The following is a 22,468-nucleotide window of genomic DNA, read 5'->3' as shown; positions in this document are numbered from 1 at the left end:
AATGTTAAGTAATGGAACAAGAAAGCCATGATATTACAGTTCAAAAGTCCCCACCCGCTAACTTTTGCCAGGGCTGACTTTGGAGCAATCATTCATTCACTGTAAGACCTAGCAAATGGGTGACCTGAATCTGTGGCAATAACAACCTAAGAGATATAAAGTAACCTAAGGCTATTGAGAATGACCAACTTCTTGGAGAAAAACTGTTTCACCAGCCCAAAGACTCCTCCAGTCACTTTTGTACTCAATAACACCATGACAATGTACTCCAGCTCACACACAGCCTGGCAGGTGCCATGAAGGTTACATGAGGGTAGGGGAAAAGAAATAAGTTTTTATTAAGTCCTGCAATCGGAAGACTTGTAAGAGAAATGCAGATGTCAAGGATGGACCAAGTGGTCTTGAACTGTCCATACAAGAGGGGATGGATTAACTATGTATTTATTATCTGTTGGGAGAATCTTGGGTTCAAAAACTCAACTGCTTACGCAGACAGTGAGACAATAGTTCACATAAAAAGGATTTCAGAGTTTTGGGTCCTGAAAGCACAGTGTGAGGCTTCAGTAGACAACAGCACATTACCAACTATGAGTATGCAAAAAGTGGCATAAATAAATTTTTAAGGATGTACAGGAAAGGATTAAAGAGGTGGATTGGTCATGAGACAGTGAAGAACAGTTGACAGAGTGCTGGCCTTGGAATCCAGAAAGACCTGAATTTAAATCCCTCAGACACTTAGTAGCTTTGTAATCCTGGGACAGTCATTTAAACTCTCTGTGCCTCAGTTTCCTCTTCTATAAAATAAAGAGGTTGCACTTGATGGTTTCTAAGTTTCTGTCCAGCTCTAACTCTATGATCCTATGTAGCAAGAGCAAAGCATAAAATATGGACAGATAAGGTGTGGAGCTGGGACCCACAAAGCATTATCAGCCAGAAAGTGGGCTTCCAGATCATTAAGTACATAGAGCCTTGGTTGAAGATATATGAGGCAGTATGGACAAAAAATCATACAGACAAGTCTGGGGGGGAATCTGCATTGGTGGAGTACTCACCAACACCAATGAAACCCTGACGGACCTACTGAAGTACTTTACCAAGTGTGACCTGGCAGCCGCAAACACTAGACTGCATCAATGAAAGGACAGTGTGCCCAATAAAAGAGATCATAGTCCCACCTTACTTTGCCCTATCAGACTATGCGGAGTAATATACTCAATCCTGGGCAGTGAATTTTAGGAAGAACATCGGCAAGTTGGTGGACATCCAGAAATGGGTCATCAGGAGGATGAAGGAACTCACAGCCATCTCAACTGAAGGAATTGGGAATGTTTACTCTGAAGAAAAGAAGACTCCAGACGGTATGACAGTTGTTTTCAAGTACTTGAAGGGCCAATTGTGTGGAAAAGGGAAAACTTATTCTGCTTGGCCCCAGGGTGCAGAACAAATACCAGTGGGTGAAAGTTGTAGAAAGGCAAATTTTGGCTTGATGTAAGGAAGAATTTCCTAACAATCTTTTCCAGAAGTGGAATGGGCTGTTTCGAGAGGTAGTGGGTTCCTCATTCTTGGAGGGCTTCAAATAGAGTTGTCTTCAAATGACAACTTGTCTAGGATGTCATTCTGCTTCTGCTATGGGTCTAGGATTCTATAATCTTTGCTCTGTACAGAGGAAGGTCAGAAGTTTCCTAAAGCCTAAGTATTCTTTAAGGAAACCTCCAAAGCTATCTGAGTAAAATTTTCTTTAATTTCATTTAAAGTGCATAGATTTAAAAGCAGAGTAAGGTGAGGTTGTGTTTGTCAATCAAAAAGGGTTTGTAGTGGAACAGGTTTTTTTTGTAATTTTTCTGTAATGTAATTTCTGATCCCTTAGGATAAGTGATTACGTGGAATCTGGATCACATCTCCCTTTCATAGGCTCCCAATTATAATCGCTAACATACTTTCAACTACTAACATCTATGCAAATCCCAAGATGCTACCTAATTCCCCATAAATCCATTGTACAGTAAACTGTCACGTACATAAGCTTGCTCCCAGCAATAAACATCCCTCCTCTTAATTCAATAATCAACTTTGGCTCCCTGAGATGGATTCAGAGGCCATGGTACAGAAGGCTCAAAAGATGAGAAAGCTTCTACCATGACCAATTCTTTAATCTCAGTGTGACAAATTTAACAGTCTGAGCCACCAGCCTCTTGTAGCACAATTATACTAAATGGACTTTGTTTCTTTAATAAGAAAGAGGTAGACTCAAAAAAACTGATGTTTTATTACATGCCCTTAAATTAGGTCTCAGTATGGGCCCCAAGATTTAAATTCCATTGAATTAGATCATTGTGATACTGAACTATTCCATCTCATCCCACTGTGCCACAGCTTTCACATGAGGTGTTAGCATCTGTCACTAGAATGGGGGAAATGATATATTACCCTTGAGAGATATGAACAGTGGCTATCTGAATCAGGGGTATGTGATTAAGTTCACCCTGTGGGCTCTGTGCAGGCTGATTTAGGGGTTGCATGGAAACCCTTCTTGATATAGGTATCTCAGGGAGTGGTTTTGGACATTGGGATGGAGCCAGGCATTCTTTCCAAAAGAAGCCTGTTTTCTGACTCTCACCTGAATCAGTGGATTTCAGGTGACCTGACTTCTTCAAAGGCTGTCTATGGCTCTGTTAGTGGGGTTTAATGTCGAAGAATTTCACCAAATCAACACCAGCACCAAAAATCGGTCTAGGTTTTCTTTGCCTTCTTTGAAGATGAACAACTTTGTGCTACAAGCAACGAAACTTGCATTGCTGCTACAGAGTGGATCAACTTCTAGCCTTGGGAAGGCTTATTGCCGCCTGGAGTTCAACAGAATGACTTGCCTGACAGAGAGTCACACAAATCCAGATGGTATCCTAATTTTTGCAAAAAACTATTTGTATATATGCTTTGGAATGCCTGAAACTGGAGCTCTGAGGGCAGTAGCCTGGTATATGCTTAAATTCCTCAATGTGATGAAGGAATGAAAAACCAGTTTGGTAATCACTGGCTTTCCTACATGAGGGCTACAAGGCAGCTAGGTTTCTCAAGCTTGTTTTGCTGAAGTATCCAACCACTACCACTTCAAATCACATGCAACAATAGATCACACTCAGCACGGCTGAGTTCTGAACTCCTTTCAAGACCTCAGTTGCTCCAGTCAAAAAGGGTGCCTTTGTGAAGGGGGGGTTGGGGGGGGCAGAGAGGCAGGCAGTGTATTCAGAGACGTAAAGGAGGTTCCAAAATCTTTCCTAAATGCTACCACCAGAATTCTTCTAGTTGGTGATTAGAGGATATTGTTTTTGAATTATCTAGTTATTAATAATAACAACTTAAAAACTGACCTTCTATCTTGACAATAAAGTTGACTATGCTGCTTTAAGAGTATCTCCCAAGATTCAGTCTCATCTATCCTTGTGGGTAAATCCCACCTCTCTGGAGTGCACCCATTCAGATGTTCCTAGGTATGTGCAGAAGGCTGCCTGGGATAAGTCACTGGTCCATCATATGTAAGTGAATTCAGACCACTCACTGAAATTACATAAAAGGTCAAAAGAAAAGCTGTCAGATGAACAAGAAAGTTAAGGGGGGAAAATGAGAAAGCAAAAAGAAGGAAAAAATGATGACTTGAAAGAGAAAGTAAGGAAAGAATAAGTTTACAAAATTATTTTGGAAAACCAAACAGATAAATGAGATTAAAATTAGGGTTTTTAAATCTTAAAGGTTGAAAATTTGTGATTAAAGAAAGTTATTATCCTTGAAACTAGTTTTCTTTTGAAGGGAAGCCCCCAAAGGAGGATAGATTTTGGTTATCAATTGGTTTTGTCTAACCTAATTTCTTTAAGGAGGATAAAAACCTAGGTAACCCTGAAATGCAACACTGTATAAGCTCTCTTCCTATATAAATATAATTGCTCTTGCACCAGAGTAGATTCCACAGTGACTTAACTTTGAATAAATATTCTGGAGTCTTATACACAAATGCCTATTCAATAGGGGAGGATTAAGAGTGTTCACTGGATATACAGAATAGGCCCACAAATCTCTATCCTGGAAGAAGGCATTCTCAAGAAAAAATGCTAAATCAAGATATGCACTATACAAAACTAGGGGTCTTGCCTATATTTTGAGCTAAACCTGCTAAATTCACAGAGTGAGTAACAAATACATAAGAACATATCAGTATAGCTCAGAGAATCTTGCCCATATACATTCCTTTAACTCAAGACTCTACATATAACCTTGAAGGATGGACAAGAAAACTTTCCCCACCAAGGATTTCTATTTCTCATAATATTCTATTTCCAATATCTCTCCATGTCTAAGTGCAGCCACTCCTAGTGTACAGAAGCTACCAGAACACTGAGAACCACTATTCACAATGAAACAGATGATGGACAAACATACATTCATGAAAGAAATAAATTATAAGACAGTAACTTGTTCACAGTTGGAAGAAGGGTGATTCTAAGAGAAACTTAAAATTCAACAATCCTTAACAATTAAGTATTTAAACATACACTCACACACACATTCTCACACATACAGAATTATGAAGAAATGTGGCTTAACTTTCAGTTATTTCAATTGAAACAGACTATGTTTATTTGGGGAAAATGCTAATACCAGAGAAAGGGGATGGTGGCCTTTGAAAAAAAAAGTACTTAGTATTACAGTCCAAACACACTTTTCCAGCAGGACTGACTCTGCTGTCTGCTTCCAGTAAATTCACAAGAACTTCAGGTACATAATCTCACAAAAGCAATAAGGGGTATGTGTGTGTGTATATACATACATATATACACATATACAGGCACATACCTTTCTACTTTGGTGGTTATTTTTAAAAGGTTTTAAGGCTTACCTTTACCTTACATTATATGGAAACTACTTTAAGAGAGCCATGTTATCATGCCTGTTACTAATCAATGAATTACCATAACTTCAAGAGAGAGGCAAATCAGAAGGTTCAATTCTGTGGGGTTCCCCCTGCCAAAGACCTTAGTATCTAGAGGAAGCAGTACAAAACAGGTAAAGAGAGAAAGGAGTCTGTAAGAGAGACCAAGAAAAAAGAACCTTTTAAAGGAACTGGTGATTTATTGCTGTGTAGCTCAAACTCCCCAACCTCTATTTTAGAGACAAAATAGCAGCAATGGTAAATCTTGGGAGAATTCTTTCAAACCAAACCATAGCTCCAGGGGAAGTACTTTGCTAATGGTTTTGCCTTCACTTCCCTGACTCAGTCATTGATTAAAATGTAGCTGTTTTTCCAAACCCAGAATGCCCCAGGAAAATACATCTTTCAGCACTTTTCACTCTCTTCCAATCTTTGAAGTGGCAGAGGCTAGTCTTTTTACAATATGGTGCACAAATAAATTAAATGCATTTTATAATTGTAAATAGATTCAACTCAGTTGAAAGGAGGATTTGGTAAGCAGGTTCCAATGAAGGTGATATGATGGCCACTGCATCTTCCATACCTCATAAATTCTTTTCAAGCCAAGCCTCCTTTTCCCACCTATGCATTTCTTAAATAACATCTTCAAACTTGTTGCCTAATCAAAATGTGGCCTTTATACTGTGATAAGAAAGTAACGGAATTCTTAATCAAAGTTGCTCTAGCCAGAGACTGAAGCTTTCAGCAGTTACACAACTTTATTACCATATTATTCTCCCTCCTATCAGAGCACTACCAACCAATGCATTCTAGTTTTCAACTACTGCCATAAAGAGAAAATGTTTAGTTTTACTGAAAATACCATCTTTGGAAAACCCCATTTCACAAAAGCAGGGAAGATACTAGTAATCAAAACAAAATTAAAAATAAACAAAAAAGCCTTTCTCCATCTACCTCCTTTTCTCTCCAATCCTCTCCTAGCTTCTCCTAGAAGATTAAGAGACATAACTCACCCCTTTGATGAGTTGGTCTTGGAAGGTTTATGATGTACACCAAATGAAACTCAAGACATGATAAATTCAACTGAGGTCAGAGGTAAATATTGATTCTGAGTAAAGAGAAAACAAAACATTAGAGTCTTTTGAGTAGAGAGAATAAAGCATTAGTCTTTGTGCCCAATTAAAATATAACTGTACACTTAGATAGTATATTTATACTTTCATTCAGGTGGTGGGTAAGAGTTCAGTAGAATGAAAGTTCCATCTCAGAATATAAAGAGATGACAGTTGTCATCTTTTGTTTTCTTGCTGAGAACAGAGGCAGCTTCTTTGCTAAAGTACCACTTACTGACCACGAAATGAGATCATACCTAGTGCCCATCATTTTACACAAAACTGACAAAGTTACACTAGTATCAGTTAAATGATTTTTTAAAAAAAATTTAGCCCTTAGTGCCAACCCAGTTTCATTTTCCCAGGGGACACATCCGGAGGTTCAAATTTGGCTGTCAGTGGTTCAGTTCAAATTAAGTCAAATAAAGAGTCCATTTTGGACATTTAAGAGGCATTCTTCATACACACACACACACACACACACACACACACACACACTCATTCAGCAAATGTAGAAAGAATATTACTAATCCCTATTCTAATGACCTTACAGTGACTTTAACTATGAACTAGGACAATCTCACAGTGAGACCTGAATAAGAATTTTGGGAAGTTCTATAAAGAGTAAATCTTTTCTAAGGAAAGGTTAAAAAAAAAAAAAAGCCTGCTCTCCCAAGCCTTATTTTGCTTTAAAGCTAGCTTAGGCAAGGATTTCATGAGTGTTATGGTTCTGGCTAGACCAACTAAGAGGAAAGAACCAGCACTGAGAATTGTGCTGCTAGGTCCTGGATAATTGGGATTTTCCTCTACTCACAGTATCAACACAGTAAAAACCTGTGAAAAGTCAAATAAAGGAAAAAAGAGACTAACCCTCACCACACACTCATGGTCTTCCTATACGAATAACGTCCATACTTTATTGGAGCTCTTTGTTGCTATACCTGCATGGAATTAACGACATTGGCTAGGAGAACTTCTTCTTTTATAGCAGTTACTTAACTTCATCTTTACAGTTTGGTAATGGTATAAAAGCTATACTTCCTCATTTAAAATTGTCTAAGTAACTAAGAAAGCAACTATTTCCCGGCACATTTTCTCTTATGAGCAGAATAGATTTAAATTTTCTTCTTCCTTTTTTGGTAGGTTTAAAAGCTATGTCTAAAGCAGCATCTTCTGGACTTCTCCCCGCTTTCCCTCCCACTCAAATATGGCAAAATCTGTCCAAATACCTCTTATATCAATCAGTGACTGATGAAAAACTCTTCTAAGGGTTTCAGTCTAACCTAAAGTCCCTGGTGGCTTGGCCATGAAACACTGATAGTCTTCAGATGGCCACTGAAGAGAGGTCTTGCCATGTTACACTGCTGCCCCACTCAACAGCGGATGCCACAGTCCATAGTTCTAAAAACAAAAAGCAGCTCCTGAAAAGGAACAACCTGCTCCTGAGCAATCTCTGAAGCAGGTTTTCCCCTTTACGGGCAGGTTCTCATTACATGATAGCATCACACCACTTGAAGAAACTGTGCCTTCCTGGGCCCCTCCAAAAAATGCAACGATTTCTCTTTGAGGAGGGAATACAGTAGGGCACTCATAATTTAATGAACAAATAACACACTTAATTTACTTTTTAATAGCCACCCTTTGCACTCCAACTTCCTGTTTTCAGAAAAATATCCTTCTTCTTTGCCTACTTTTCCATAGCTCACAAAACGTTCTGAGAAGGGGAGGGCCTGACCAGTGTGCTCTTAATCAGTTCACCTTCACTAGCATGACTAACACCCAGTAAGTTATTTTTTCACTTTCATGTACCTCTGCACCAAAGCAATCTCTTAAACCACTGCAGATTTTGAATACTTTAAAGCAAAACTCAACAAAAAACTAGTAATCTTTCCAACAATGTGGGAGGCCAGAGATTTTTCTCTTGTATTTGCACTTGGGTCTGAAAGCAGTTATCTGCTACTTACCTGCATGCCTTAGTATTCAAAAAAACCCTACTATAGGCACAAGCCTAATTTTTTCCCCTCCCCATCCAGTGCAGGGGATATGCAGATCTGGTTAGCTCTCTCCGTGATTTTTAACTTGAGAAAACCTGAATAATACCTAAAAATGCCAAAGAGGCCCAGTGAATATTGCTAAATCTTGAGAACGAACAACAGAACAAACATGATCAAAACTGACCCTTTGTTCATTTGCTGCAACAAATGGGGCTTCATTTTGAACATTCATGATGATGCTCTGCGGTAAATGCCCTGTTGTGTACTACCTAAAAAGCAATACTCTCAAACGAACACTAATTTGTTGAAGAGTTTTTGTGAATTGGCAGACTGGAGACATAGGAATTAGTGAGGTTCTTCAAAAAAGCAGGGAATATAAGCTATTATATTTGTAGGAGGGAAATTGAATTATGGTTGCAATAGGAATAATAGCTTTATATTTCCTGAACCACAATGCTGTTGTAACACAAAAATTTTTTTAAAACTTCATATAAAATTTATCAAACTTATCAAACATGGAGATATATGGATTTAAAAACACAACCCAGCACCATTTCACTGGGAAGTGACATTTCTGATGTACAATATTGCTGTTATGTAAGACCAGGAGCCAAAGAGACTTGACAAGACTTTGGTGGTCAGCCTCCAGCTCAGTAATCTATTTGGGCCGGAGCCACTGCCTAGTGCTTAGAGATGTATAAAGCACTGTCGTGTGCCCCCCACCTCAGTCAAGAAGTTGCAGTGTGATACTGTGCTAGTCCACATTTACAGACACACAAAGTTTCCCTCTCCTCCCCATCTCCCTCACCATACACCTAATCCCCCAAATGCAGCATAGTCTAATGCAAACCTCACAGCTGCTAACTTAACTTTTGGTAGCCTATGGTGCTTATAGTTGTATTGCCTACTAGAATACTGCTGCAAGAGGTTGCCTACATGAAGCAGTCGGGCAAGAAGTCAGTTGCCTGGATGGGGCAAACAGAAAACCCCCGATCACATTCTGCTGAAAAGAAACTTGAGAACAATAAGGACCACCAGAACTATTCTTTTTCTTTGACTGTGGTAACAGTAATAACTGGCAGGAGAGGTAGAGGAGCAAGGCCTTGTCCTTACCACCTTCTCCTCCTCCTCTCCTGCAGCTGATCCAGATGACAGAGGCTGTGCTTGTTGGAGCTGGGGCATTACAGCCACCAAGGTCAGTCACCTGGATCAATTCACAGAGCTGAAACCATGGTTGGTAACTAAATGACAGTTTATCCTGGATTTTCTTAAAAAATTTTTCTTAAAAAAATTAACAAACCAAAGCTGTTGATCCCTGAATCAGAAAGCTGTTTTGCTTAATTATTTTCTGAGGTGTGAAGTGGGGGAAGGGAAGGGAAGTGCCTTGAGGGTTCTTGTGTACTTTGTCAATCCTCTAGTTTGGCAACATCTTCGGAGCTTCTTCCTGTCTAGCGATGCGGCATTTTGTGAATCTAAGAACCAGCCCTTGGCCCAGATGCTGGCTGCTTATGGCCCAGAAGGGGGCAGAGGTCCCTCCCCCTTTCCCCTGCCATCTTTCAGTCTGGCCCAGTGGTGGATACAGATCCCTGTGCAGTCTCCCCCGTGGCAACTGTCTCTTCCTGTGGGGGTGATTCTTCCTCCGCCTGTCCCCGTGATGTGACTGTTGTCTCAGGGGAGATGCTATGAGGCCCCTCCAGAGGCATGCAGCCCGGGTGATTCTTGCGAAAGTGCTGGTTCAGGATGGCCTGGAAAGGGAAGCTTTTGCCACAAACGTGACAGTGGAAGGGTTTGTTGCCTGTGTGCTTGCGGATGTGATACTCCAGCTGATCTTTGCGGGTATACTTCTTGCCACACATACGGCAGACAAAAGGTGTGATCCCCATGTGCAGGCGCATATGGCGGTCCAGGCTGCCCTTCTGGTTGAAGGATTTGGCGCAGTAGATGCAGGTGAGGCGGGGATTGTACCGGAACCACCTCTCCGATACTTCTTGCTCACGAAGATATTCTACATAACCACTTACTCCGATCACTGCTGACTCTTCAACCTGCACCAGGAGTGGAAAACACACAAGCACACAGACTATCAAACACAAGTAAATCTAAACGTGTTATTTAAAAAAAAATCTATTATGTGCCTATGTGATCTCAGGCAATTCAACCTTTCTGGGCCTCAATTTTACCATCTATAACACTGGTACGCTACCTAACATTTGTATTCTACCTAAAGGACTTGCTGGAAGATCAAATTAAATATCTGAGAGCGAGGAATGAGGTTAAGAACCAAATGACTGCTAGAGTGACCAGACGTAAGGAAAAATTTTTACAGACACCTGCATTTTTTAAGCACAGAAATAAAATGAAAAATATTGGCAGTATTCTGTTTTACAATGTTCCCATTAATGCATTATCATGGTGTGGAGTTCTAAATCTCTGATAGATCCTACATCAAATGTTTGAATAGTTGTTTTTCATTTTTGAAGAGGACCAACGACATCATGGGTGATGTCTGGACTTACACGTGAAATGGATTTAGGTAAGACACAGTTGCACAAAGTCTTACTTAGCCTCACTCTCTCTTCCAGAGTCACTGAGGTCCAGCGGCAAGACAGAAGTCAAGATGACTGGCAACAGCCCGGGATGCAATGAATGACCTTGGGGTCTTCGATGTCTGACCAAGCTCTAAGCACTCCACAGTGCCTGCTTCAGTTGCCTTCATGGTCACTGGAACAAATTGTTTTCATCTGCCCATTCTAACAGGGGTGGGGTGGGGGAAAAGGGTTGAGTGAAGTCTTCACATGCTTGGGGTAGACAGCCCCCTTAACCTTCTGGGTTTGTGGCCCATTGGTTACCCTCGGCTTAGTTTAGCCCCTCTGCCGAGATGGGGTGTATAGATGTTCAAGGACTAACACCTCTGGTGTGAGGGCTTGCTGAGCCCTCGTCAGGACTGCTCATCCACCTTTGGTGTCCACCTGTCACCCAACACTCACCTGTGGCTCCAAGAAGCTGTAGCATGCACAGCAGCCACACCCAGTAAGCCGTCTTGGCAGATGGGCTAAAACCAGCGTGACATCAAATGTTTGAGCATGGGCCTGGTAAAGGATAAATGTCATCCAAGAACCAGCCTCAGAAAGTATTGATACCAGGTTGGCTACAGGGAGATGAATTTTTCAAACACAGCAACTCCTAAAGACAGCCAACTAAACTACAGAGGAAGAGCCCACACTAATGAAATCACAGATCCTTCGAAATATTCTGCTCCGTTATCACATAAAAGCAAGAAAGTTAAAGGTGGCTTTCCGGCTGACAGACTAACTGGATGCTTCCAAAGCACCGTCTGAATAGACTACCTCACAACAGTAAAACAACAGGAGGACCACCTAAATCAGTCTCTTATTCACCATTCTTACAGAGCAATGTTGAACTGGTGAGGTCCTTCTGATCCATCTACATAAATCAAATACCCAAACAACAAACTCTGTGAACACACAGTAAGGAGTCATTTAAAAACAAAAAAGACACAAAATAGGATTAATCTTGAGGACACAAAAGGAATTAGATTTATCTTGTATAGTTCATACAATCATAGATTTAGAGCCAGAAGAGACCTTAGTGGCCAATGAATCTAACACTCTTATTTTCCAGATGAGGAAACTGAGGCTCAAAGAGGTTAAATGACTTTCCAGGGTCACATAGCTAGCTAGCATCTAAGCTATTATTTAAACTTAGGTCTTCCTGATTCCACGTCCATTGTCCTATCCACTTTGCCATGCTGCTTCTCAGAGGATAAAACTAGTGCCAACAAGTCTAAGTTTAAAGGAGGCATATTTCAGCTCAATTTAAGTTGAATTGGATGATTGCTAAGGTGTTTTCCAACTTGAAGTCTCTATAAAAGCGTTAAGTTGCAGGCAGTAACTTTTTCTCTAAAACATTCTTAGTGACTTTTTAATATACTATCAACAATTTATACATATGTCACAGACAGGTGGCTCACCCAACACCTAAGAGCAAATTAGCAGAAAAGCTAGAAAGAGAACCTAGACTGAATTATGAATCTAGTGTGCTACACACTTCTTTTGTTAAAAGTTCATTGGAAGTAATCAATATATAATATTTATTGAGTTCTCACAATTCACTTAGTGTAGTTATTGGCAGCATGCTGTAATAGAAGGAACACTGGCTTTGGATTCCTAAGTCCTAGCTCTGACACTCAATCTACGTATGATCCCAGACCAGCCAATTTTTCCAGGCCTCAATTTTACTATTTGTAAAACAGAGACAATAACACATCATCTCTCTAACAGCTGGTAGAAGAGCAAATGAGATGATGTATGTGGAAGTGTTTTCTAACTATAAAAGCTACGTAATATAAAGTATGATAATTAATTGAGGAATAATGTGGCATAGGCTAGAAAGCCAGCCTACACACGCTGACTCCGTGACTGGGAATTCCCTTAACCTTTTGGTGCCTTCAGGTACCCTAACACTAAGCTGCAGAATAGGCTCTGATCTGCATTGGTAAAGGGAGTTTGCTTACAAGTTCCCTATACCAATGAAGTCATAGGTCTGAACCAAAAAAATAAAAATTTTTTTTTTTTAAATTAACTATCAAAACATGGTTCCTGCTCTTGAAATGCTTAGAAAATAGCAAATACCTAAAAGCAGAAGAGATGTATATTTTTAATTCATGGTGACAATTAACTCTTCATATTGTCTACCTCAAGACAACTGGTCTTTTGGAATACTGTGTGCAAATAACCATTTTCATCATTAATTTGTATATGTTATATATAGCAGCTTTAAACTAATTTAAGCAGCTAAGTAATCTCTAAGTTATATGACATGGTTAATATTTTTCCGATTTCCCTCAGATGCTAAGGTAATTTTCTTTTGGGTAAATTTATTTTACAATGGTAAGGGACCAAATTTACAATAAGAAAATTTTGGAAGTAATTATGATATAAGTAGCATTTAAACTCTTTTGTTGCTAATTGGATGATGAGCTCTTGGAGTTATTATAAAGAAATATCTTTTTATTTTTGCTAATTATGTAAGAATATAATATGTAGGCAATGAAAAATCAAGTTTAGTTTCAAGAGAAGGATAAATTGAGGCAGAGTTTTAATAGTAGATTTCAAGGACATGGAGAAAACTTGATTTTTATCTCTCTCTTTTTAAATTTTTATCTCTTTGTGAAGGTCAAATAGTATCTTAATTTTATTTTTTTGCCTACCTTGAACATTTAGAATCTGAATAATGAAGCCATCTAATATAACGAACAGATATAAACATCAGTTCTTCTCTACTGAAAGGAAACTATAAGATGAGGACTGAATATTTTATTTGAAAACTATAATACAATAATAATAATAATAATAACTTATATTTATAGAGTGCTTTCTTCCAAAGTACTGCATTAAAATTTGATCATTCAGAAGGTTTTTACTAAGTTTCTCAACCCTACTGATTTCTGAGACATTATAAACAGAAAAAAACTTTTGTTTTCTAAATGTGCAGAAAGGAACCACGTTAGGCAGAGACCAGAATAACAGGGGAAATATGGGGGAAGAGGCCAAAGTTAATTTCATGTATTTGGAGGACTATTTATTTGTTAATCCTACATCCTTTTCTCTTATTTCTTCAAAAAAGTGTTGTCTAATGCGGCAACTGCTCTAGCAGTTCTAACAGAGGGAGGTGGAAATGGATAGTGCGATGTTTAAAAAGTTTCGAGAGACAGTTTCTGGGTAATTTAATCATTTTATTAATAAGGCCAGCAGGGTATTAATAAAAGGATGGTCATTTGGCTATCTCTCTTAGACCAAAAGCAATCATGGCAGTGGGGCTCACAGTTTATATACCCTTGTCAGGGGGGCTGAGAGTGACCCGGGACAGAGAAATTATTTCTACTCAGAACACCCCCAACCTTTGCTATCTAGACAAAAGGATCTGCCTCCACCCAAGCTTGAGTAGAACACAATGGACTTCCCTACCCTAGATTAAATTCCTGGTAAGGCTGAGTGGGATCTGACCAACATGAGGAGAATTAAAGCAATCTCATTATCAGTAATATCTTTCAGACTGAACTTTTAAAGGACTTTAGAAGAAGAGGACAGCTCTGAATCTCCCCCCAAATGATTAGGTATTAATAATAATTTCTCCTAATATACAGTATTATTTCACTGATTATTTCACAGAAATTCACAGAAGAATTAAGAGGAGGGAAGCAGTTTATGAAACCAAGAGTTGAAGAGTGACTAAAGTTTTAGAACATCGTTTTGTTTTATATTAAGTATGAACAATTTAACAATCTGAATGAAAGATTACAACTTAGCTGTTCCACAAGTCTCATTTCCCCAATATGATACATCAAATCTAACACTCTGAACAAGGTCTTCAAAGCCTTTCTCTATGTGGTGCTAGCTAGATGAATCTTAGATTAAAAGTCATCTGATCCAGTTAGTCAATTTCATTTAAAGTTTTCATTTGAAGCATCGGGGATTTCATCATCAACCAAGAAGTCTATTGAGCACCTACGATAGATTCAGCACTATGGAAGACACAGACGTGTCAAGAGGGCAGGATGGTATGCTGGAAAGAGTACTGGATTGGGAACAAATTGATCTGGATTCACATTCCTGCATAACCCAAACTACTAGAGTAACTCTGGAATAGTTATATAACCTCTCTTGGGCCTCCCTTCCTTCAGGACAAGTTCCTCTTAGACCTCTTCCTGCTCTACAACATTTCTGTGCATAGAGGGCTGGGCCTGGAATCAGGAAGGCCTGAGTTCAAATCTGGCCTTAGACACTTACTAGCTATGTGATCCTGGGCAACCTCTGTTGGTTGAGAAGGAGAAGGAAATAGCAAACCACTCCAGCATCTTTGCCAAGAAAATCTCATGGATAGTATATGGTTCATGAGTCAGACGCGACTGCACAATAAACTCTCTTTTGGGCAGCTAGGTGGTGCAGTGGAGTGTGAGGCCAGGAGTCAGTCAGACTTTTCCTAAATTCAAAACTGGTCTGACATTTACTAGCGGTGTGACCCTGGACAAGCCCCTTAACCCTGTCTCATGTAAAATAAGCTGGAGAAGGAAATGGCAAACTACTCAGTATCTTTGCCAAGAAAACCCCAAATACGGTCATGGAGAGCTGGACACAACTGAAAAGCAACTGAACAATAGTTCAGTTTTACTACAGTTTTACTATAAATTTCATTTCCTTATTTGGTTTTCTGCGGAAATGGAGAAAAGCAGGTGAGCAGCCTCCTCAGAATAATCCTTCATATACATATGTGCTCTCTTGAAGCTTAAAACAATACTAAGACTTTTGGAACACTGTATATACAGACCATTATTAGCAGGACTAAATAATTTCTAGGGTTCCTCTGTAGCTCTAAATGCTATGATCCTTAATTTCATTTCCAGAGTCACTTATTGCTTGCTTCTTCCTAGCCTGCACCCCCATCTGCATCTAGTCAGGAAAGTCTTCTTAATGTATTTCTACCTTTTTTCATTTCAATATTTCAGGTTAGGCCTTACGCCTGAAGCAAGCAACTTGTACCTACCTCTTTCTTTTAAAGCGTGGCTGAAACTCTTCCATGAAGTCTGTCTTAAGCAGATGAATTCACCCTATCTTTCCCCAACCTTGTGACTGCATACATGTTGTTGTTCAGCCGTCTCAGTTGTATCCGATTCTTTGTGACCCCTTTTTGGGGTCTTCTTGCCAATGATCCTAGAGTGGTTTGCCATTTCCTTCTCCAGCTCATTTTACAGATGAGGAACTAAGGCAAACAGAATTAAGTGACTTGCCCAGGGTCATACAGCTAGTAATTGTCTGAGGCCAGATTTAAACTCTGGAAGATGCACGCTGGTGTGCAATTGAGTCTTTGGTCCTACTTAAGTATTCCAATGAATTAGTTATTGATAGTGGTCTTTGTCTTCCAGTGAGACGCTAATCTGCTTATTAACATCTTTATTTGCAGGGCAGTAATCTTTATACAGAAATTATATCCTTCTTTAGAGGTTGGAGGAAATAAAAAAGATGTCCAAATGTGACTATCACTTGAACAAAGCTTTTATTTTGTGCCTCTAATTTCCTGCTGTTTTTTTCCAACTTCAGAAGAAAAGGTAATAGTGACAACTCCTTTTTCTGATACCATAAACATAGTACAAATACTTATTTAAGTAAGAGGTAGGTCCTCTCGGCACCTCTCCAAGACAGAAACTTGAAGGGCAGGTGCTGATCTGCATTGGTAGACATACTTCCTCATTGTGAGTTCTCCATAACAAAATGCAAGTCTAGTTTAAAAAAAAAATGAGATTCTAGCAACAGCTACAGATTGAACAAAATATTACCAGTGTGCAAGAAGTTGATAATAACTCACATTTATTTGGAACATTAATGTTTCTGCAGCACTTTCCTCACACTTCTACAAGGTGGGCTGTTGGTGCCAATGCACAAATAAAGGACCTGAAGCTCACAGACAGGAATGGCTTGCTCAGGATCACACAGCTACTACCTGCTGGGGTCCAACTGGAAACCAAGTGTAGCACTCTATCCATTAGGCCATACTGCCTCTCCTCTATTAAGTGGTAGCCAGGGCAGCTCTCACACTATTTCACATGACATTATTTTTTAAAGAACCCTTCACTGCTTCACTTTCTAAGTAAATGGCCAGAGAAAAATGACAGAACCGCTCAAAAGTCACTGTATGTCCTTACTTGGCACATGCTTTTTGCAGTCCTCAGTTGGCCTACCACGTGAGTATCATTCACACATAAGCAACAAGTCCAACATTTATACAGTGCTCCCCGTCAAGAAACAGAACAATGCTCTGTGGCTAATTACAAAGAAAACAGAAGTCATGGTCCCTGTTCTCTAGGACTTTACAATTTATTAGAGGAGATAAGTCCAATACAAATAAAAATATACAAGAACACGAATTGCAAGTGCTTAACAAATGCCTTTTCATTCATTCCTTCATTTAAATGCATAACCTACTAGAAAGGCCACTAAGTCTGACTCTTCTTGCATGTACTTTGTCAGAAGTAGGTTTAATTTCTCCAAGGACACAAATGGTCCCTGTATTCCAAAAGAAATGCCACACTCAATTCCTACTGCTTCTCCTCAAACTTTAACCTTCACCAAAAGAACACCTTTTTTGAGTGTTGTAGAACAAGTGTTTGGAAATAATGAGAGAACATTAAATATAATATTTAAGAACCCTTCTCTTTTCAACCTTTATTTTTCCATTAATTCAAAAACAATGGTAACCAAGGATTTCCCAAGGTGATCAAAAGGGTTGACAACTTAAAAGGATTGCACTGTACTTGTTGAAATGCGTTTTTTTTGTTTTTGTTTGTTTTTTTTTGATGAGGCAATTGGGGTTAAGTAACTTGCCCTGAGTCACACAGCTAGTGAGTGTTATGTGTCTGGGGCCGCATTTGAACTCCTGACTCCAGGGCTGGTGCTCTATCCACTTTGCCACCTAGCTGCCCCAAAATGCATTTTTAAATTTCAACAAAGTCATTCAGATCTGTCACTACATACCTGGGAGTTGGGTTGCTTAGGCTCATCCATTCTCCCAGGAGATTCACTTCGGGCTCGGTGTCGCTCAGTCAGGGTGACAACACTGCCAGAAGGGCTAAATCTGTCGGCAGAGGAGCATAAATGGGGTAACAGAAGGGTAATGTTAAAGAGCTTCTGCGTGATGAGGTCATTCCCTTAGTCTATGGATAATAAAGGGAAAGCACATGGAACAGTATGATGATTTTCAGCATGGTAACTGAGAAATGCTTACACTGGGTAGACTTTGACTTGAAGTTAAGAAATCACATTTGGTCTAATAAATTAAAGAAAAATTATTTTGCAGAATGAGAGATCAATGGCACATAATGACCTAATGACACTGAGGAACAACATGAAAGTAGAATGCTTATGTCACAATAGCAGTACTAGAAAAACATGAAGACATCTGTAAAATGATGCAAGGAGCCAAAATTAAAGCTAGGTCTACAATTCTGGGCCCGTTACTTTGTCTGTGTGACCAATTACATTTTAAATTAGTAAGAGATCAATACCAACAAATTATATTTTAAAAAATCAGATTAATGAGTAAGTGATAGAAGCTAAATCAACTTCTAGGTCACTTGGATTAAAACTCCAGTTACTTTTCTCACTGGCCAAACCTTGGGGGACAGAAATCACTACGTCAATAAAGAGTGCTGTTTACATATCTATATATGCTCCATGAGTAAAGGGACAAAGGAGAGAAAACATCCAAAATGTGACCATCTGAAGAAACGAGAGGTCATGGATTATCTGCATTTCTGTGGCACTTACTGATCTCTACAACAAGGTCGGAACATGTTTTAGATCTGCTATTTATGCAGTCAAAATTTGTTTTTTATCAACAGGAGAAAAAAATAGATTGCATTTAACCAATCTAAATTGTGAGGGAGGATGCTTAATGTACTTTCAACTTAATTTGATTATTAACACCTGTGCTCATTCCCCCTTAAAGATACGTCCTTAGCTACTCATATATAAATATTTCAGAAAGAAAAAAGTGAGGAAACGAAGAGGAAAAAATAATGAAATGGTTAGGCCTTTGGCAGCAGTAGCCACTGATCAAGGCCAGACAGAAAATATATTCAAATGGCAGGCTGAGAAAGAAATGAAAAAACAATCCCAAAAGAATCTCCTTGGCACCACACTATTACCCACTGAAAGCCAAAGAATCACCAGGACCATACCTATGCCTCCTCTGGAGGCGGTGGCTAAAGGAAAGTGAAGCAGGGCTACAAAGAAAGTGAAACTCCCCCAAGCCACCTACCTGTGTGATAACATACCAAGGAAGGGAAAGGCCGCCTGGTTCCCAGCTGACGGTCAGCTCCCTGCCTCGAATCCGAGGAAGCCCTGGCAATTACTGATGCTAGTGTGGCTGCAGATGCTATTCTGATTCATGGAAGTGTCTAACTTTACCATAGTTCTCACAACACTGTGAATACTTCAGGACTAGGAGCTTCCTGCTTTAAAAAAATAAGAATGCAAGTCTTTTGGCACACCTCCAATTTCCCCAACAGAGTCAATTCTTATTTCGTCTAAACAACAGGTAGGGTAGATGCTCTCTAAGCCAGAGAGATGGCCTGGATCAGTGGTACCTGAGTGACAGTCAGGAAATGCACAAAAGAAACCTTACCTGTCCATTTCACTGCTGGTTGGCCGAGTGGCCTTGGGTGCTGAAGACCCCAAGGCATAATTCTCTTGTCCTCCTGACCCATGGCCTGTTGTATCGATCACCATGGCGGCAACCTCCTCAGCACTGCTCCCATCTTCTCCAGAGGGCTGATTCTCCGTCCCAAGCCACTCCTCCAGATTCTCAGTTTTGATTCGCACTCCTCCAAGAACTCTCACCTCATCATCACTTCGACCTCCCCGGTCAGCCACCCCAGTCTCCACATACCACTGTCCTGCTCGGTTAATCCGAAGAATGGGCTCCCGGCTCTCCACATCAGAACTCTGTTCAATTATCTGAGGGCTGGTTGATTCTTCAGGGGGACTTAGCTCCCTGATGTCCAGCACCGTACTAACTTGGCCTCTTCGGCTCCCCTTTGGTGTATTGTGACGTGGGCTAAGGGGGCGGTTTAGATTTGGAGTAACCCTGTGAGATTCTGGGGGTCTCTCCTGGTGCTTTGTCCTTGTCTGGCCTAATTCTGCCTCAACTTCTGCTACATTAATCTTGAAATGTATACCCTCCAGGATCTGTGTACATTTGTCTATGATGTGCTGCATCTGTAGGAAACTGGCAGCTGTTAGGTAGCTGATGATATCTGCCAGTTGCAGACATATCCGCCCAGTGTAACAAAATGAAAGGAGCTGCTCAAAAACAGTAGGATTCTTGATGACTGATATGGAGACAGTGCTCATCTCATTCAAGGACATATGGTCCCGGAAATAGGGAGAGCTGGCAGCCAACACAACTTTGTGAGCCCGAAAAGCCTGTCCTTGCACATTGACCACAATATCACAGAGACGACCCTGCATGCGCAGCTGGTTGAGGTGGCTCAGGACTGAGTTGCTAAAGTCAGGGATCTCCAACTGTATGTTCCCACCTTTCTCCATGGTGTGCCTGGTGGTACAGGCTTTCAGCCCTGCTGAAAGAGGAAATAGGAATAATGACTACCAACCATGACTACATTCCCAGGGTACTTTACATCACACAAGTATTTGGAAATTTTACTTCAAAATGCCTTTAGAGAAGAAAGTTACTTTCTGTAGATCTAAATGCAAAAACAGCAGTTATTAAAAGGTTATGTCTACTACTCCAGGGTTTGTGGTAAGTCACCATGAAACCTGGAAAGAAACTTTGGACTTTTATTACACTATCTTTAGGCTATTATTACGCTATCTTTATTAATAGTTACGTAACTTCAACTTTGATGTACAAGTTCAACAGAGAAAGAATAAAGCATTTAAATGTTGGACTTTTTACATGTATGCATTTTTAATTTTTTCAAGATAGATGAAAAAATGGACAAAACTTTTTTTGGGGGGATGAGATAATACAAATAAGCAAGGATACACAAAAATTGAGAGAGATTCTGATTAACTAAGGTTTGTCAGGCACCTGTGAACATTTTATTGCGATCCTTAACCTATGTAAAATATTTTGTGGTATGACTAATAACCTATTTAAAGATATGCTAGTTTTCCCAAGTAAACCAGCCAGCTCCTGAAAAAGCTGGCTTAGGACACAAAGGCAACTCTTGTTTTAGGAAAAGTGCCATAGGTAACTGGAGTACACAGTGAAGATGAAGAGCAGTACTATTATCTCCAAGAGCTCTGGAAAGGCTGGGCAGACTCACCCCTATGAGAATTCAAACCTGGGAGTTTTTTGTGATGGGTTTATAATATGATGAACCTTTGCCTAGACTACTTCAGAAAACTTCTAAGTTTTAAGAAATTGTGTTCAAACTCATTGGAAACTAAGGCTGATAGTCAAAAATCGTTTCACATGAAGCGCAGACGGGGTGCACTGGTCTGAACACAAGTGTGCAGCTACCTACCTACCTGTTCGTGTAGTATGTCTCTACTTACGAAGTGGCCTCACCACGCTGCTCTACATTTCCAAGAAAGCCCTACATTCCCTGCTAAGGCGTGTATATAGATAGATAGACAGATAGATAGATAGATAGATAGTTATCTATGTGGTTGCCACTTCTTAAGCTCGCTGTTATCCAATTTGACCTCCCCCTTGCCCCCCAAGCCTATTTGTGTTTGTTTTGAAACATGTAATTCAAAGAGCCCGGCCGATGCCACAATGAATTCAGATGTGTTTATTTTGGAGCCTATACCAGCGCTTTTTTGTGTGGTGATGGTTGTTTCCTTTTTCCAGCAACTCCCAAGTGGGGAGGAAGGAATCCCCAGGAGAAAAGTCTGTCTGTCTCTGCCTTGCGTGGCTGGGGGTCCCGCGGGGCCGCGGAGTTGTGTTCAGTTTGCAGACGGGCGGAGTAGGCGAGGGGGCACTGGGGGGTGGGCAGCTCGGGGCGGTGGGCACAGGGGCGGGTCAGCCGGGAGGGAGCAGGGGGCTGCCCCCGGGAGGGGGCGTCCCCCCAGCGGCTCTAGCTCGGGCGGGGTGGGGTGTGGCTGCAAGGGAGCAGTGCCCGCCTGCTGCCAGGGTGGGTGCGGGTCTCGGGGGGTCTGGAGGGAGGGGCCCCGGGCGGGGGGGCGGGTCCGCCCGCTCACGGGGCGGAGAGGAGGGGGTGGGGTGGGGCGAGAAAGGTCGTGCCGAGCTCCGGGGTCGGGCCCCCCCAGGGTCGGGCTGAGGGGGGGGGAACGGGGTGGGGCGGACCCGAGCGGGCCGAGGGAGGGAGGGGGGAGGCCGGGGTGGAGAGGGGGGGCCCGGACCCCGCCGAGGAGCAGTACCTACCTCCGGGGGTGGAAATGGGCCGGAATGGGCCGGAACACCGTCCCGGAAGTGAAACCCCCCGCCCCCTCCCCCCGAGCGGGCGACGTGCCGGAAGGAAATCACTCACCCTTACACCCCCCCCATCCTCCTCCTCCTCCTCCTCATTTGCCCCCTCCCCCATTCCACTCCTCCCCCCTCCCCCTTCCTCGGCTCTTCTCTGCTCCGCTTCCCAGGCCACAGCCCTGCGTCACGTGCCCCCCGCGAGTCCCGCCCTCCCGCCGCGGGCTGGAGGAGGGGCCACGAACTCGTGGACCGGAGGAGGCGGGGGAGGGGTAGGGGGAGGAGCAGGTGGACATGGCGAGAGGGAAGGCGAAGACGAGCCCGGGCCTTCAGTTGCCGCTCTTTGGCAGAGGCGGGGCGGGGCGGACGCCGGCGGGGGGGGGCGTCATGACGTCACGCCGCCTTTATATAAAGGGCCTCGCTGCCGTGTCTCGCTCTTTCCGAGGCAGCTGCTCCTCCTTTTATTCAGGTAA

At 41.4% G+C, this 22,468-nt stretch overlaps 1 protein-coding gene across 4 annotated transcripts; it reads right to left on the bottom strand.

Moving 5' to 3' along the window:
- Window positions 1–4,639: 4,639 nt before the first annotated feature.
- Window positions 4,640–22,038, bottom strand: ZBTB37 (zinc finger and BTB domain containing 37). Of its 4 annotated transcripts, none has more exons than XR_003569624.1 (5): window positions 21,957–22,038; window positions 19,227–20,181; window positions 17,576–17,675; window positions 7,263–10,072; window positions 4,640–6,029 (listed from the first exon to the last, which is right to left on the bottom strand). XR_003569624.1 is itself a non-coding variant. In XM_027868384.1 (4 exons), the coding sequence occupies exons 2-4, from the start codon at window positions 20,147–20,149 to the stop codon at window positions 9,584–9,586; spliced, it is 1,512 nt and encodes a 503-aa protein (XP_027724185.1). In that variant the 5' UTR covers window positions 20,150–20,181; window positions 21,957–22,038; the 3' UTR covers window positions 6,702–9,583. The 4 variants fall into 4 exon arrangements, 1 of the variants encoding a protein (XP_027724185.1); XR_003569626.1 differs by having other exon boundaries at window positions 19,227–20,178; window positions 21,957–21,989; XR_003569625.1 differs by lacking the exon at window positions 21,957–22,038 and adding an exon at window positions 21,382–21,559.
- Between the last annotated feature and the right edge of the window lie 430 nt (window positions 22,039–22,468).

The sequence above is a fragment of the Vombatus ursinus genome, unplaced genomic scaffold (genome assembly GCF_900497805.2).
Source record: "Vombatus ursinus unplaced genomic scaffold, bare-nosed wombat genome assembly UNPS02014789.1, whole genome shotgun sequence".
Classification (NCBI taxonomy): Eukaryota; Metazoa; Chordata; class Mammalia; order Diprotodontia; family Vombatidae; genus Vombatus; species Vombatus ursinus.
Note: the sequence above shows the minus strand (reverse complement) of the source record. Positions and strands in the feature narration are given on the sequence as shown.